The sequence below is a fragment of the Hermetia illucens genome, chromosome 1 (genome assembly GCF_905115235.1).
Source record: "Hermetia illucens chromosome 1, iHerIll2.2.curated.20191125, whole genome shotgun sequence".
Lineage (NCBI taxonomy): Eukaryota > Metazoa > Arthropoda > Insecta > Diptera > Stratiomyidae > Hermetia > Hermetia illucens.
This window is the reverse complement of record NC_051849.1, coordinates 182381987-182400285: the sequence shown is the minus strand read 5'-3', so window position 1 is coordinate 182400285 and position 18299 is coordinate 182381987. Positions and strand designations below refer to the sequence as shown.

The window sequence follows — 18299 nt, the reverse complement described above, 5'->3', positions numbered from 1 at the left end:
TCTTAACATGAAATCTTATAAAAAAAAAAAAAAAATTGCGGGTCTACATACATCCTAGAGGTCAAAATTTCGGATAGGATGCCGGGTAATTGTTAATAACTTGATTATTTTAGCTTCAGTTCTAAATCAGGAAATACCTGAGCGGCTTTCATTGTAGCATTCTATAACAGCAAAGCTGCTATAGTTCTAGTTGGTTAATACATAGTTTTTCCATCTCTCCATCCAGGAGACCCGGTCATCAGATGCCATTATTCCACGGTCCTGAAAAAAGCACTGCGGAATCTTGTCACCAGATTTTGATAAAAAGTATTTACTTTTGGTAGGAGTCAGTATCTTTACCAGTTTTCTCCCCTCAGCGTCGTTTGCAACCATTGGTTGTAAACTTGGAACTTAAATATCGCTTCAAATGGGAATAAATTTAGAATATTACACCCAAAAACAAAGTTGATAACTACCATGATTTGTCTGGAACCTATTTGTCTATAATATATCATCAGTTTCCAATATATGTAAAAGACATCCAGAATTATCTACGCAGATTTTGTTTGTTAACAGAAAAATAGATACAAATTGATTTTCAAAGTTTATACAAATTTCAGTTTTTCAGAATCTGCTACATTTTCCTAAATTCATTGAATTTATTACCCCACTGTGTACTGTTTTCAGGTATCTTCATGAACGAGTGTTTCTTACTTTCACGTAACTACCTTCCATCACTCTAAGGTAACACACATTTCAATGTATGCAAGAAATAACAAAAGTACATGTGAAAGCGCGAAAAACTGTGAAACGGTTAAAACAGTGCGCAAGTCGTCGTTGTTTTCTGAAATCTTCTCTCATATAAAATGCAAAAGGCCCCTTCGAGCGTTAACAAGAAGGTGAAATCTTAGCGAAAACCCTATCGGGATTGCGAAGGGAACCTCAGAAAATCAGTAGCCTTCAGTCGAGATGGATTTCAAATAAGAGTGGAAAAGTTGTGTTTCATTCCCTTGTAGTGGACGGGTCAGTTAGGTCAAGATGACATTGTATAGAAGTTTCGCCTGAAGTACTGGACTTGGCAGTTTTTTGGTGGATCCTTAAGGGATTGAAAATATAGCACAAGTTTATTGAGCGTAGTTTTTGTGGATTCTAGAGGAATATATTTCGTATTGATATTTTGTGATCGGAAAAGTACATACGGTTGTTACCTTGGAAAGGGATTTTTTTTTATTGTGAAGCAATTTGTGTTGTGTAATCAATTTTATGTGAAATTCGATGAACGTGGTAACTGCAGCGAATATTCTTATATAAATATTGTTTACAAAATATAATTCAAGTTAAATTTAGTTAAAATGTGAAAAGTACAAAATGCCCAGAAGAAAGATTGTGTGACTAATGCTAAGTTAGATAAATTAAAAATTGCGTTGCAATGTCGCAACCAGCTGGTAAGAAAGGTGGTGCAGGTGGCAAGGGACCGCCAAAGAAGCCAGGCACCGGCGATGATTCAGGACCAAGTGAGCGGGCAACGCCAGCAAGTAAAAGTGATAGTGAAACCAGAGATGAAACGTCCAGTAATGGGGATAAGAAGGAGGTTAAGCCCGGAGAGGAAGCGCCCCCACCCAAGCCACAGAGTGCTGGCGCTTCGGTACGGGATGCTGCCAATAAAGTTCTGGCATTGGCAATGAAGGCAGAATGGACACCAGTCGATCAAGCTTTGAAGGGTTTGGAAAAGTATGTCAGCAATGTAGGGGAAGATGGAAATCATACGCCGCTGGCTGGAGTGCTAGACCCGGTAAGTTTATGGTATCCCAATTAACAAAACCTATTATGGGCGTTTAACCACAGCGGTGAAAATTAAAATTAAAACGATTAGGATTATTCGTTTCTTTCCCCAATCAACACAAAAAAAATAAACTTAGTAAAGTTAAAAATAAATTCCAGCACTATGGATTTTATCCTTAATTTCCGACATTGTAATGTAGAAGGCTTGTTAACCACATTTAAGTTGAAAAATTTTAAAAATTTTACGGAAAATTATAGATTAACTGTAAAATATGTACTAATTTTTCTGTAGCTCCTTAAATGTTTCTTATATGATTTTGACTTTATTTTTTTGTTTGTTTGTGTTGAATAACTACCTTAACGGGATTGTCCTGGCAGTTTTACTATTCTTGCAAGCAGTGATTATCCCCCATTTTTAAGGTCTAGTGTAAAAGAAAACCTTATCAAATTTGGTTTACTGTCTATCTGTCCATCTATCTATCTGTCTCACGCACTTTTCTACAAAACTTCTAAGCTGAACGAAACGAAATTTGGTGAACATTTAGGAACTATGAAATCCCATACATGCAGTGAGAAACATAAATTTGTGTGGAGCTTAGGGGGAGCACCCCATAAAACTAGAGGGGAATGTAAAAATGGTTTTTTTCTAATGGATCCGTGAAGGATATCAAATAAAAGCTCTCAATTGCCTCTTGAACAGATTTTCATTTCGACGTAAATTGCAGAATGGGCCAGTAAGGGTTCAAAATGTACAAACTTAAAGTGAGACAGGACCCATTTTCGAAAACTGCTGTATGTATTGTTAGAATTCGTGCTCCCTTTAGAAGGTGCCCGCAATGTGAGAAATTTTGATTCTGTTTTCATGGGTCGTATCAGAGAGTTTAACTGACAAACCAATTTTTCGTGGAATATCCAGCATCATTTTCAGGCAATGAGCAATCTCCGCAACCTTTTTTTCCAATTATATGATATGAAATTCACCCTCTGCGTTTTAACTAAGATTGTAGCATTTTTTATAATTTTTTTTTTTCGGCCTAAGGCTAAAAATGCCAATTTTTATGAATTTTCCTTTATTAAATATCAACATGCATGTTTTTCTCACCAATTACCTTTAATTTTCAATTCTTATCAATAAAAGATCGATTTTTTAAAAATTCGTAATGTAGTAGTAGTACAAGAATATCGGGTATGGATCGGGTCGATTTGAGAATGAAGTTGCAGCGTAATAGCAAATTATTACTTTCCCAATAAATCCTTGAAGCTGAAAACTCAACGTGCTTCATAATGAAGAACTGCAGGGGTATCAGGTTAAAAAAGATGCATTTAGAGATTCATTACGTTGATGAATGGGGTTTGCTTTAAGATAAATTTTAAAAATGTAATTTACACCGAGAAAATTTCCTTTTCTGGCATCGACACGCACTAAAGACGACAGTTTCCTAAACGCTTTTCAGCCAACATGGGATGTTCTTTGCTTTATTGTTATAGCAAGAGGATGATAAGTCATTCCTTGTCCTGATTACCACCTGCCTTAGTCAAATATTAATAATAAACTTAAGCCTAAAATTTTAAGAAAATTCCGTCGTCTTTTTACTACCAGAAGAGCCTTTACAATCTAAAGCCTGCCATCCATGATCAGTTCGGCCCGTGGGTTACGTTGGAGAATGCCGCGATGAATCCGGCTGACAGTTGAACTGAATGCACCACCCACGAACCGGCAAGCCGCAACATTATTAGTTTAACTCAGGACGTGGAAAGCCTTCAGACGAGAATCTGAGATATTTACTAAAAATATTCACCAGCGACAAAGATGCCCATAAAATCCTCGTTCACTGCCTAAAAAACACCGGCCGCTGAACAGTCAAAACTGACAGTTCAAATGCATCCCATCCACGCTATGAGCGTCGGTCAAATGCAGTTTCTTCAGGCGTAACTGGCAGGCGGAACTGGACGAGATATTAAATCCTTATGTCGTTACAGCTTCCTTTTAGGTTTCACGTAAAAGGCCTCATGTACTTAATTTCGTACGAGTGCCTTATTAAATTCCTGCCAACGCGTCCCCAATTGTGCTCAGAGACATTAGACGGTCACCAGCAAAGGCTTGTTTTTACGCCAGGTCTAGGTGGCGACAAATGTGGTGGATTTCGTAGTAAAATAATATTTTACAAATTGATTGCAGCCAATCTGTAGTTAGAAAACCAGAACTTGGAGTATGAAGGTTTTTTGTTTTTCTAATGGTTCTTCATTTGTATTTAGTTACGAAGTCTGCCTACTGTAATTATTTATTTCTGTCTTCTCTCAACTACTTTGTGCTCCTCTGGAACATTACATTGACGTGGTGAGGTAGCCTGTAACAGCTTACCAACTAATGATTTCTATGCTCCAAGTGGTAAGAAGTCGCATGCTTCGAATCCACCCACGACTTTGATCAATCAAATTGCGACTGAAGCATGAATGTTGCAAGCCTCACCAGATTCTCGTTCCTTCCTCAACGCAGAAACCAATGAAAGGCATGCTATCCACTTTAGTAAAGTCCTTGCTTTTAGTGCCAATGGCGCAGTCAGTCATAACTGATCGCAAAATTCCCATAATGCAAAAAAGTGAAAACCCAACTACGTTCTGCCTGACCTGAGCATTATTGCCTAAATCTTCCAGAAAATGGAAATAGAAGCCACTGCGGCGGGACACTTCAGTTACAAATGAATAGGGACTATAGGCAAAATTTTGTCTGACAGAAACTTTTTCCGGAAATGCTGAAGAAAGGAGTGCTGGTGAATTCAACTGGTATAATATTGCTCCACGACAGACACCTTGCACATGGAAAGAGTCACTGTGAATGGCGGAGGAAGGCACTGCGAGTTGAGACAAAGCTTCTTGGAAATGTGGGCATGGGATTTCCACGACCAGATATAGCAATATCCAAAGAAATCGGGACAAAGGAAGCTGCCGCTTACCCGCGTGAAAGGTCCATTTTTTGGTTTGAAAGATATAGGACGTAACTCAGAAATGCGATTTTGCGATTGTTTTTGATTACCAAGAACCCTATGTTCTAGCTTACAAGCATGATGTTAATCATACTTTAGTTAAGCGAATCTACGCTATGCTAATGCAGAGTCTGTGCGCTGAAGCAAGTGTGGATATTTACCTGATGGCAGAAGTGATGGCTACTCCAAGGGCGTTCACTATCGCCACTTCTGTGGAGTATATTGATCAGCTCACTGTTATATGAGCTACATTTACGCACTATCACAAATGCGAATGACATAGTTGAGTTGACTGCTGATCGAAATCTCAAAACCGTGTGAAGAAATATTCAACGTGCCGTTGTCTTTGCCTTCCAAAGACGAGGAGAATAATCCTCTAACTCTCTAAAGAGATGTGCAAATTTGGCTGAAAATCGGAATGCCTGCCGGATCTAAACCAGATACCGGTTGTTCCGCCGTTACAGATAATAATGACTATAAAGCCAAGATCTCGACTATTACTTTCCGAAGCCAATCATATTTCTGACATTTGTAGGAAAAGAGAGGTGTGCGAAGGCTAGAAAATTATTATTTCTTTAACGAACCCATTCTGAGAAACTATCCAACTTAAAACTCTGAAAAAATCTTGAAGCTCTATACGGTGTCCAGACCACAAAATATCTTCCACGCTGATATCTACTCAAACTAAGTTAATAATGCTGTATTACTTTGTTTTTGAGAAATTGCCAGAGACCCCCAGACAGTAGCTCAACGTTGTTTTTTCTGTATAAAATTGCTGCAATCTAAAATACTATAAATATTAATATCATACTAAAGTGAGTAGTCTTACATGCTGCACATACTATGAGCTATGTACAAATGGGATAATTCTGCATTCAAATATACTTACATAAGAAATAAACAAAACCTTCTATACCTGAATCGTTGAGCTTCCTAATTCCGACTTGTTTGTAAATAATGTAAGCCGTAAGATATAAAGATGCTAAAGACCCAACCCCCTAATCAAGACCCTGAAAAGAGGGGTTTTTGTGGTAAATGATACTGTCCTATTGTTTTTTTGATATTTTGCTCTACTTTGCCTAGCTAATCTGATGTATTATATATTCGTACATGGTTCGTTGAAATGCGCTTCAACTCTCCCTGAACTTCTCGAGGCACCCGGACTCCTCCGTTGCTGTTCCGCGTCAAGCGATCTTGATGCGACCCATTCGGCATGTTGAGATAGTGGGTTCCATTGCATGGCGTACCCAACAATGGAATAGCCACCCTTCCTTAATATGTGACCTATTTGGAAACGTATGTTATTCTGACTAGCCATTGCCATTTGCTTCATTAGAGTTTCTTATTGCGGGAGAGGGGGGAGGGTAATTAACAGCAATCTCGCTTTAATGGTAGAAGGAAGGGAGTAGAGAAAGGGTAGGAAGGAAGAATGAAGGGAAAATTATGATTTTTCATTGCTGTATATCCACATTCAAGTTGCATATTATTTGCATGAATGGTACTGTACCATATATGAGTATGTATATAGAATAATATCTCGATTTTGATGGTTTCTATATGGCCATATCCTGAAAAAATTATACTCTTATTTCAAAGGTGTACTATTCACTGCATGTAAAGAGATTCACAGATCACCCATCCTACTCAAAATGTGTGTCAGTAGGTTCAACCGCTTCAACACCTGAGGCATTTATTAGCAAACACACCATATGTCATGAAATGAGTTTGCCATTTTAATTTAGAAATGAAGTTTTCGCAGGCAGATTTCCTTATCTCATTTTCCCTCTTTTTCTCTGCGCTTACACTATTCTTCCCATTTATTCGACGTAACACGTATGCAGTGAGAGCAGGAAATTCTGTATATCTAGGATACACAAAATTTCCTTGGTCAATTGGAACTTTGAAAGGTCCAAGAAGAGTTTCAAGCTGGCTTCCACTCCAACGGAAGGGAAATTTGGTTAAATTTTGAAGCTGCTCTCGCTTTGGGCTACTGAAAATTACTGTGAGTGCTTACTGGTCAAGAGTCCTCCCCCGTGTGTTGATCAAACCGAAAGAGGCAACTTTGCACCGATAAACCTGCTGCGTCTTTAACATCTTCTATTTCCTCCTTAATAGCAGGTCTGTAAATTGTAGTTATCCTTACTTTTTCATCTCCAGAGTGAATCCGATATTTGAAGGTAGCCTATTGAAAGAGTTGAGCGTATTTTCGATTTCGTCTTTTATGGTGATAGTTAAGATATCCTCTTACAATACCTTGACACCCTTAATATTTTCATTTTCATGTTGCACTTGCGAACGGGAAGAGAGGGTATCCTATCGGTATAATTTTTAGCTATTTATATTCCGCACCCCTTAAAGTGAAGAAGCTTTCTTCCAAACAGATTCTGACCAATTTAATATATTGCTTTACCTTACCTTTTCATTGTGTTTTGATGTTGATGTAGCCAGTTTTCTATCAGAGCGGTCGCTCCTTTGACCGTGATACTTGGAGCAAGAGGCTTGATGTCAAAGAAGTCATGGACTTCGTTTCCCTCGAATTTCCCCAATCAACTGAAGAGGCTGGAGAGAACTCGTTTGAATTCTTGACTGATTTAATTTCAAGTGGTTTTTCTATATTGTGGATCTCTTTCACTAATCATTTGGCTATTTGATGTGGTCCTTTTGATGCTGGGGATCCGTTTAATCTTAGGAAGTATTGGGATTGAGACATCCAATCTGCTTTTCCTAAAATTGGTTGGCATTCCTCCTTATCTTCTCCATGGTGAAGAAAATCGGTCCTAAGCTTTATATAGAAAAGAATAACATTCTGTTAAAGCAAGTGGAAAAAGGTTTCGGATGTTTATTCTAATTTTAGTAACTCTCCAAAGCACATTGAATTTGGCTCTATTCTGTGTTATTCAAATGCATAAGGCCTAAAGCGCCGTCTACATATTTGCCAACCCGTAAGAAAGAGTCTCAAGCCCAAGCGTGTGGACAGGATGTTTGGGTGGTTGCTGGCGCTTGTTGGCTATCTGACGTATCGACACACTTGCCAACCATCAACGAATATTCGTAAGGCAAACGTGTGGGCAGGGTATTTTGCTTGCCGCCGATCCGCTGCAGTGCCGATTCTCTGGCAAATCAAAGGCTGTGTGCATGTTTGTATGAGATGAATGAGCGGTGTGAAATGCAGTGTGGGAACTGGGAACGCAATGCCGACTTGGAGCGAACTTCGCCAACGAGGAATGTTTATTGTACATTACAGTTGCAAGCGAGTTTCTGGGCGCTTGGAGTTTCCCAACAGGAAAAAATATTTTTATAGCTCAGAGTTAAAAAATAGTACATTGCCTAATTAAGGACGAAACTAATATATACTTAAAAAATATAATATTTCCACTTACCCAATAAAGTCAATACTCATAACACCGCACTGTTCCACTTAAAACTAAAGTGGCTTAGATCAATTGAAAATTAACCAAAAAGTTCTTGACGGACGAATTTTAACTACTACCCTGGTACGGGTAGGCAGGTGGTAGGTTAATGGGAGAATCCGTTGGGGACTCCCCGCAATATTGAACATGTCTGCAGAATGGCGTATTTTTGCATGGTTTGGACCAGACTGTGTCAGAGACCCAGGACATAAACAATACCTATAGCTGACAATATTATGGGGACTATAATCACCCGCTCGAAACGCCAAATTTCTTTGGTTTCCCGAGCAAGTGGCTCATAGTCGACCTTCTTCTCCATGTATTTCCGTTCAATGTTGCTATTATGGGGTTGATGTGGCTCAATAATATACACTGAGCGACCAGTCTTGTCAACTAACAGCACGTCTGGAATGTTGCTTAGAATGTGCCGATCGGTTAGAACTTGCCGGTCCCAATAGATGCTGTATGCAGAACTATCAAGGACATGTTTCCATGAACACCCCATGCTTATATGCAAGGTTTTGATGAATCACATTACATACAGCATTATACCTGTTTGTGTATTGTACCGGTGCCATTACAGTGAAGCCAAAAATTCCCCGACAGATGCGATTTCCGCACTACGTCGCAGGAATTCGGACTTAAGAACATCTTTCAGAGGATTGGAGATCACCAATGCTATGACGGGCATGCCGCTCGTAATGACCTTTACGGTTTGGATTCGACACTTGTCTAATACAAATTATCCGAACATTACGGATGAACATGTTTACTATTCGCAAGAGACTCCTAAGGTGATTGTCAGTACCAGCATACAACCTGATATCATCTAAGTACATCAAGTGTCTCAGCTTGCCTTTAGCGCGTAAGCTGTACTTTACTGCAAAATCACGCCCTCTAGCATCATTCAGTAGCCATGAAGAGGGTTCAATGCCATATTGAACCAAAGAGGACTCAATAAACCCACCTGGAAGACGCCGCTCCGTAAGCGCATAGACTGTGAGGTATTGGTATCCTCAAATGAACACCCCATCATGGCTGTTGTCAAAAATTTTATTAGCTTTTGATCAATGCGGTATATATAAAGGACTAGCCAGGTGTGCGGGATGCTGTCAAAAACCTTGGCGTAATCGATATAGCAACTAAAGAAATATCTTTGGCCTCGAGTAGCCCATGCTACAACTACTGAGTCGATAATAAGTAATTTTTTGCAACCACTTGATTCAATTCGGTAACGCTTCTGGTTCTCGGACAGAATGTTGTTGGTCTCGAGGTGCGCCTTGACCCTTCCACTAATAATGGACGTTGTCAATTTGTAAATGGTTGGTAAGCAAGTAATCTGTCTTATATCCGCGTGGTCATGTACGTGTCCTTTTTGAGGTCAAGGTAGATAATCCCGGCAGTGAGAAAGTTTGGGAGATTACTCGGATCGACTAATTGCCTGATTTATGGAATGCCAACCGATTATACGAGTATATACCGATAAATTTTCTATCCCAGAAACTCTGCACCCGATCCAGACCAGGACCTCTCCAATTCTTCCAGCTGCTCATGGCTCTCGAACATCCTCTTCCCATCTACTATTATACCAATAACGCGAAAGCGAATCTTCTGACCGCGCAATCTGGCAGCCGTTACTGTACCACAATACACAAGCGATTGTATTTGCAGCAGCGACTTATTAGCACACAGTCGAGACATAATCTCAATTTCAATTGTTGATTTGCGCTAGAATTCTCGAAGTTGTTGACGGTAGACAAAGGCTGGGAATGCCTTGTCTATGCAGGGGATCTATTTCCGAGAATACTATGCAAGCTCTTTGAAATGCGTCCTGAACCTTCTACCTATTTCAGCCGGAGGGCAAAGAGAGAGCGGGAACTTAAACTGTTGCCTTCAGTGTGGCGTGGTGTTATTGATGCCGCTACATCTGCGTCCATCGGCTGGTGGCTACCAATTTCCCCGATGACCGCAAGTAGAACACACACTCTGATGATGGCCTTTCTGTTGCAATAAGGCGCGGTAAAATTTTGTACCCGCCTTCACTGGTTATTCGTATTGCATCTAGTTCCTCCTTTTCCTAATTTTTAGATTTGTACTTTATACCTAGCTGCCAGGTATGGTAATAGCTTCCTTAGAGAGTAATATGCAAGACTACAAACTTCCTGTACTTTCCTTACCTAACGATGTCGCACAGCCATTCAGACTGCAACTATCCATCTCTCCTTCTTTGCAACTGGGCTTGGAACAGCTACGGCAGAGTTTTTTGTATATTTTCTTTTCCTTCCATTTTTCACTATTTATTTGATTTTATAGTTTAATTTTTTCAGGTTTTGTGTCAAACAAAGCCTTATTAAAATCAACTTACTGTCTGTCTGCCTGTCTCTCTGCCACACCTTATATATCGGAAACAGTCCCCCCTATTTATACAAAATTTGGTAGGGTGGGACCTGTAAATCCCATTCCATGCAGGGAGTAACATAGTTATACGTTGAGTTTAAAGGGGTTCCCATATGTACAAAACGGGGGTGTAAAATTTTTTTTCACAAAGTATGATCGTGTGCGGTATCAAATGAAAAGTCTTGATTAGCACTTTAGTAAGTCGATATAAGTTTTGACGTTAGTTGCAAAGGGGAGGAGGGCAGAGGGGGGAAGGGTCAGTTACTTCAATGATCTATTCTCGGCAACTACCCAACCCAACCATCTGGAAAACAAAAAATATAGTGGTCCATGCACATGGTATCTAGGCCTCAAAATACTCTCTACACCGATTTAAATAAAGTTGATAATAGTATATTACTATTTTTATTATAAATATACCTTTTTAAAATTGCCTGTGAACCCACCTTAAGTATATTCAGTGCAGTAATATAGGCTATAATGTAGAGCATGATACTACTAAGTTTGGTGGAAATCGCACTATTAGTAACAGACTTACAACTGGTCAAAATTGTCACTTTTGTGCAAATTTCTTGCATTGCAAGACTTTGGATGGCAGTAGTTTAGTTTAGTTTACTGGGGGGGGGGGGGGAGCTGGAGTTCCGAGCACTCAGGCTATTGTTAGGCCCATTGTACTATCCCCATAAATTGCCTATTCAATGGCTTCCCGCCTACGGTGTTCACAGGCTTTAGCGAATCTGAGAATATTCTCCAGAGGCAGAGAGTGTGCAGATTCTTCATTGAAGAAAACGTCGCCAAGGTGTATTCTTCTGACATCTGAGGATGCCGGGCAGCTGCATAAAAAGTGCAGGGCCGTCTCCTCCTTCTCCTCACATTGGCTACACATAGCCGAAACCACCACCCCAATCTTTTCGATATGGTACTTTAAGGAGCAGTGTACCGTTAAAAGCCCTACTAGGGTTTTCATGTCCCACTTCTTAAGGGACAATAAAAATGCTGCTCTAGTGGCCCCAGGCTCTTTCACAAGGATTTTCGCCTGCCAGCAACAGCCCAAATTTTTCCACTCGGTTGCGTCAATCCTTGCAATTTCACCTTTCAGAGTAGACTTGACAGTAGATGGTCGAATTCCAAGAGCTAGTTCTGGCCCCACCATTGTGGATGCAGAGCTTCGATGAGCCAGTCTGTCAGCCTCCTCATTACCGGCGATGTTAGAGTGCCCCGGCACCCACATCAGGAACGTTTCGTGCAGTCGGCCAAGTTTCAGCAGCACATGATGTCAACTCTATACCAACTGGCTTGATATGTGGTTGCCATTTATTGCTGATAATGCCGCCCGACTATGGGAACAGATTCGAATGGTGCGACCCCTCCATTTTTGTCGCAGATATTCTTCTGCTGCCAATGAAATGGCCTGGAATATGGTCATCATTTTACCGAGGGGTCGGGCCAGTTCCATAATCGGATGCTCCGATCCAACCTCCATGGCTGACCCGTCGGTGAAGATTATTAGGTCTGTAATCTGAAAAGACTCATGGCCATTTGTCGACCATTCTTCTGTTTCTGATTACGACAGTATATGTCTTCTCAAAGACCAATCTGGAAACCATATGATCGGTCGGCATCAGGGATGCTTTTCAAGGAATTTCCAGATAGACGCATGACCGTGTAATTGGCCGCCTTTCTACGCCCCAATGGTATCGAGCCTGGATGGCAGTATCATACTAAAGTGAATGGTGTGATAAACTATTATAAATGCGTAAAATTACGAGCTAAGTACGAATGGGGCAAATAACCATTAAAATATGCTTATATAAGCAATACACAAAATCTTTCATACCTGGAGCGTTCAGCTTCCGATTTCCAGACTTTTTATTATTTTTTTGAAATATAAATGGTGCACGTGAAGTCCCGTGTTGGTTTGGTAATTTTCCGGATCTGGGACGGATCCACGCATGGGCTAAAGGACACTTGAAATTTCGTTAAATGATACGCGAGAGATCGAAGTGCTTTGTCCACTAGCCTTCAGCACCAAAATTTTGGTATTTCCTAAAGATAATTTTGCTTGCGTTCTTTTGTCTCCTCGTATGGGAGAGCTCTAGAAACCACTTCATAACATTTTATACGTGTAGAGAAAAAATCTTTTCTTCAAAGAAGGTTTCAGCAATAGGCGAGGAAAACTTTTTATTTAATATCAAGAAAAATAAAAATTCATCTTATTGGCTCGTTGTATTCACCAGGTGGAAGTATTGGAAGAAAGGGCTTAGGCGTTCGTGTGTTATTAACATAGCTTTATGGCATAATAGCTCTCCATTTTACTATTCCTACCGAACATTCATAGTTTATTTAGTTCCATTCAACACCCAAAATTTTTCCACAAATATTATGTATATACATATGTATAATGTATGTCCTTCAAACATGCATAAAACTTTTAGTTCAATATCAAAGGATTTCTGTACTGTTCCTGGTTTCTCTGTTGTCTCCAAATATAGTACATGTGTATAAACACACTAAAAAATGTCTCATATCACCTCCACCAAAAAAAACACAATATTTTGTATGTATTCAGGACAACTTTGTATAACGAAAACACTTAAGATTTCCACTGTGTATAGAAAAATCAAATCGCTAAAAATTGTTTTCCGTGCTCCCGGGAAATTTATGATTTCCATATACGCTTGGAAAACTTCCATCGTTCATAGTATTGGTATAGTATCGGCTTACGGGGGCTGTATGAAATAATGAATTCTAAACCGAATAATGTTGCTTGCCGTTCGCTCGGAAGACGAAATTGGGACAGTGTTACGTTTAAGTGACGGCATCCATTTATTATGGCTTGAAAGGAAGCTGAAAGAAAATAGACGACTAGGAAGGAAGGCGAAATTTGACCAAAGTTTCAAGCTGAGTAGCCAACAGCTCGCTGTGTCAGCGTTTCTCGCAAATTCGTAATTACGCGAAATTTGCATGAAAATCGGGACAATACAATTGTTGCAAGGTTCGGATACAAGAAAGTTTGCCAAGTCATATTTCTATTAATAAACAATTTTCGTAATTTGGAGTTTGTCATTCATTACTATGAACACTTATGTCCTAGGTTTTCCGGCCTAAAATTTCATCAAGCTGAACGGATTCTAATCAACCTTCCTGGAAGATATTTTCTGCTCTGAACTGAACGTTGAATCTAAGATGTTTAAATCTTAATTATGTTAAAAGCAAAACCTGAATACCATATTCTTGTATGTAGTTGTATTACAATTAACATTTGAATACTCCGTAAATCGGAAGGTTTTGGTAAATTTTATACCTCTAGTAACACATATCTCACTATTGAGCGGTAATAAAACCTATGTTGGTCGGAATGTCGAAAGGTGCCGGAATTAGCAGTTTGGTTTCACAATGCAAATGGTTTAAATACCGAATAGAAAATGAGCAGGAACATAGGGTAGATTTCGTCAGGTGGTCAAATGGCTGTAAACTTTATTGTCTTTTTGGTATGGAGATTTATGCGATGTAAAATGTTCATACTATTCGTTAAATCAGGTTAAAGGACTATTTTAGAGTTAAGCATTAATATGCAGTGTTCCTTTCGAGAATATTTTCTTTGTAACAAATGTGCAGACACTGGCTACCTTTAAAAGCTGAAAAGGTATGCAACCAAGAATGCGTGTCCGTACATATACTACAATAAGTGAAAGAACTTTCAATTATTTTCATTGGGGAAACTAACTCTAAGTCCTTTTAGTTACTGCTTCATCATCATCAACCGCGCAACAACCGGTATCCGGTCTAGGCCTGCCTTAATAAGGAACTCCAGACATCCCGGTTTCGCGCCGAGGTCCACCAATTCGATATCCCTAAAAGCTGTCTGGCGTCCTGGCCTACACCATCGCTCCATCTTAGACAGGGTCTGCCTCGTTTCTTTTTCTACCATAGATATTGCCCTTATAGAATTTCCGGGTGGGATCATCCTCATCCATACGGATTAAGTGACCCGCCCACCGTAGCCTATTGATTTTATCCACAATCGGACGGTTATGGTATCGCTCATAGATTTCGTCATTGTGAAGGATTCTTCTCTCGAACCCGGCCAAGATTTCGCAATTTTTCTTGCTAAGAACCCACGTCTCCGAAGAATACATGAGAATTGGCAAGATCATTGTCTTGTACAGTAAGAGCTTTGACCCTATGGTGAGACGTTTCGAGCGTAACATTTTTGTAAGCTGAAATAGGCTCTGCTGGCTGACAACAACCGTGCGCGTATTTCATCATCGTAGCTGTTATCGGTTGTGATTTTCGACCCTAGATAAGAGAAATTATCAACGGTCCCAAAGTTGTATTCTCCTATCCTTATTCTTCCTGTTTGACCAGTGCGGTTTGATGATGTTGGCTGGTTCGTCTTCGGTGCTGACATTGCCACCAAATATTTTGTCTTTCCTTCATTGATGTGCAGTCCAAGATCTCGCGCCGCATGCTCGATCTGGATGAAGGCAGTTTGTACGTCTCGGGTGGTTCTTCCCATGATGTCGATATCGTCAGCATAGGCCAGTAGTTGGGTGGACTTAAAGAGGATCGTACCTTTTGCATTTACCTCAGCATCACGGATCACTTTCTCGAGAGCCAGGTTAAAGAGGACGCATGATAGTGCATACCCTTGTCGTAGACCGTTGTTGATGTCGAAAGGTCTTGAGAGTGATCCTGCTGCTTTTATCTGGCCTCGTACATTGGTCAGGGTCAGCCTAGTCAGTCTTATTAATTTCGTCGGGAACGAGTGACCCCACCATATGTTTTTTTCCTACACAAGGGTGGAGGTGTCGTATTTAGGGCGTCTCAGTGCTTCATGTGTGGCAAACCGGTTCACATTAGCAAGTATTGCAAAGCTAAAAAATCTAGTTCCCTCAATTGTACACCTTTGGATTGCCCTAGGTTTTATGAGTCCAAAAACAATTTATTATGGGGGATATGGGGTAGATGATGCTCTAAGTGGTTAGAATACGTCAAGGATGTGGAAATTGCCTCGATCAAGAATATCACTGTGACAGAAGCAGCACGTGGTTCTCTCAATTATAGTAATTGAGAGAATCAATCATTCTCCGAAATTCTAGCAATTATGATAGCATCTTTTCTATCCTACCCAGGAAAGGAAAGACAAACCACAAAAATATATGTGAGGACGTCAACGCGGAATTCAGAGGATCGGCTAGATCCAATAACGTTATCAATAAGAAAAGGGTAGGAATAAGTAAAAAAACTTTTCCTACACCAACCTGCCAAGAGTCTTTCAAATCTACCACCCCGGTCTATGACAACCTGTAATGTAATGGTATCTAAGTATCATAGAGAAATGAGTAGAATGCTGCTAATGTGCAAAGTAACAGCCATCAGATTGGATGATCAAGGACTGTTCCAAATGTTCCAACATCACAAAAATGGCTAACCAAACTGACCTCTTAATTTCTCGGTTTTGCAATGGCAAAGAAACTTCAGTATAATGTCCATAGTCTAAAGGCCAACAAGTTCAATATCGAATTTTACGCATATAGCAATAATTTTCTATGCTTGCAAAAACAATTAATCATCCTTTCCTCTCTAATTGTCTGTCTGGTTTTAACCTATTAGCTAAATTTAGAAATAATAGCTATGATCTTAGCGTTCCGCAAGTACACTCTCTTTCATCGAATTAATTACTCTTTGAAACACGAAATTATTATAGCGGAGACGCTAAACCTAACTGCGAATTTTGTTTGCTAAAAATCGAATAAATATATCCATATGTCTGTCTCGAGTAATTGATATATAAATGATTCAAAAACTAAAACGAAATGTTTCCCTGCGTGCCATATATTATCTTTTATGCCACTGCCAAATTTTGTAGGTCTAGCATGAACATAAGGGGGCTTTCCTGTAACATTTCTAAAATATGCTAACAAACTATTATTAACTAGCCTAGACTTCATTTAGATACATCGCTGTGGGTTTTTTCAGATTTTCCGATTGGATGGGTTCTGAGAACGAGGCCTATTACATTTTTCGAGGGTCATATTTTGAGCCCACACACTACGTACGTTACACCCGAGACCGAACATTGGACCAATTTCCAAAAACACCATTTGGGCTCTTTCATTTGATACCTCGCATGGCCACATTCTGTGAAAACAAGTTTTGCACCTTTCTTTCGCATCTATGGTGAGCCCTCTTAAATTCAACACAAAATGGCGCCACTTGCTGTATGTAAAGAGATCCACAGGCTGCACCCTGTTACCAATATTGGTGACAATCGGTCCAGCCATTTCCGAATTAATCGGGTGTGACAGACAGACAGATAGACAGACATCGACTCGACTCTAATAAGATTTTGTTTCACACAAAATTTTAAAAGGGCTCACCTAATAGCAGCAGAGGGTGAAAGGGCTGCCGAGAAGTAACTTTTTCATATATGGGACTTTAATATTTCACTTGAATGTCAATTATTCTCGTTAAATATGACGCCAGCACCTTATTTCCATGACTTAAGATGCAGTAAATTCGCGTGAAATTGGTAAGTTTGAACTGCTATAACTTTGGCACTCATGACCAGATTTCCATCAAACTTGGCATGCGTATGCGAGACATGGCGCTCCATTCTGGTACTGCTAGGATGAACATAAGGGGGTTTTCCAGTAAATTTATAAAGGCTGGTGATATACTATTAGTAAGTTTATTTGAGAAGATATCCGAACGGGACATATTTTGAGGCCTAGATTTCATCTAAGGACACCATCCTGATTTTTCTCCGATTTTTGGAATTATGTAGTTTCCGAAAACGAGTCCTGTCTCACTTTAAGAACATCACGAAATTATTTAACCAAACTGCCATATTGATTTCTCGGATTTCCAGTGGTATGGATAGTCTAGTATAATGTCCACAGTCTAAAAGCCAACAAGTCTAATATCGAATTTTACGCAAATAGCAATAATTTTGAGATGTTATCCTTGCAAGAAACCTTTACTGTTAATCATTCTCTCCTTTCTAATTACCTGTCTGGTTTTAATTTAATAGCTAAGTTTGGAGATGACAGCTATGGTGGCGTCATCTTAGCGTTCCGAAAGTACGTTCTCTACCGTCTAATTAACTACTCTTCATAACACGAAACTTTTATAGCGGAAACGCTAAACATAATTGCGAATTTTCTAATTGGGTCTGTCCACTTTCTACCAATTATCTCAAGCAGAGAGTTTTGCAAAGCACTCAACAGGCTTCTCCCGTTCTATGTGAAATACAACGATGTTCTCACTTTAGTGACAGATCTAAAAATTTTGGGGACTATCTCAATAACCGCAAAGGGATGAGTTGGCAGGCTGTTCTTAACGCTTCCTTCAATTTTTTTAATAACGGTCTGTCTTTTTCAACCAACCGTCTATGTTTAATCGAAGGAAATCATTTACAGACATCACTCTCTCTAATCCTACTGGTCAATGCTGGTAATTGGAGACCATTATAGATAAAATATCCAGTGGTCATCATACACCCATTTACATCTCTACGAGGTTGCTGAATGTGAACCCTAAATTCGAAATTGAAACCAACAGGCTTAAGGCCCACATCAGTAAAATTAGCGCCCAAGTTGATTTCCTCACTCTAACCAACATAATGAAGAGCGCTGCTTCCACGATTCCTATCAAGAATGATTAGGGTCGTCTTAAGGTTTCGTGCTCCAACCCTTTTTTAAAAGGAAACAGACTGCATATGAGTGGTTCTGGGTGGAATAAA

At 39.7% G+C, this 18299-nt stretch overlaps 1 protein-coding gene across 2 annotated transcripts in view; it reads left to right on the top strand.

Annotated features, from left to right (window-relative positions):
* The first annotated feature begins 841 nt into the window (after positions 1–841).
* LOC119646634 (serine/threonine-protein phosphatase 6 regulatory ankyrin repeat subunit A) overlaps positions 842–18299 on the top strand; it is a 138835-nt gene continuing 121377 nt past the window's right edge. For both annotated transcript variants that reach the window (XM_038047146.1, XM_038047147.1), the window contains exon 1: positions 842–1771. In XM_038047146.1, coding sequence (XP_037903074.1) covers positions 1409–1771 — 363 coding nt within the window. In that variant the 5' untranslated portion in view covers positions 842–1408. The remainder of the gene's footprint in view (positions 1772–18299) is intronic.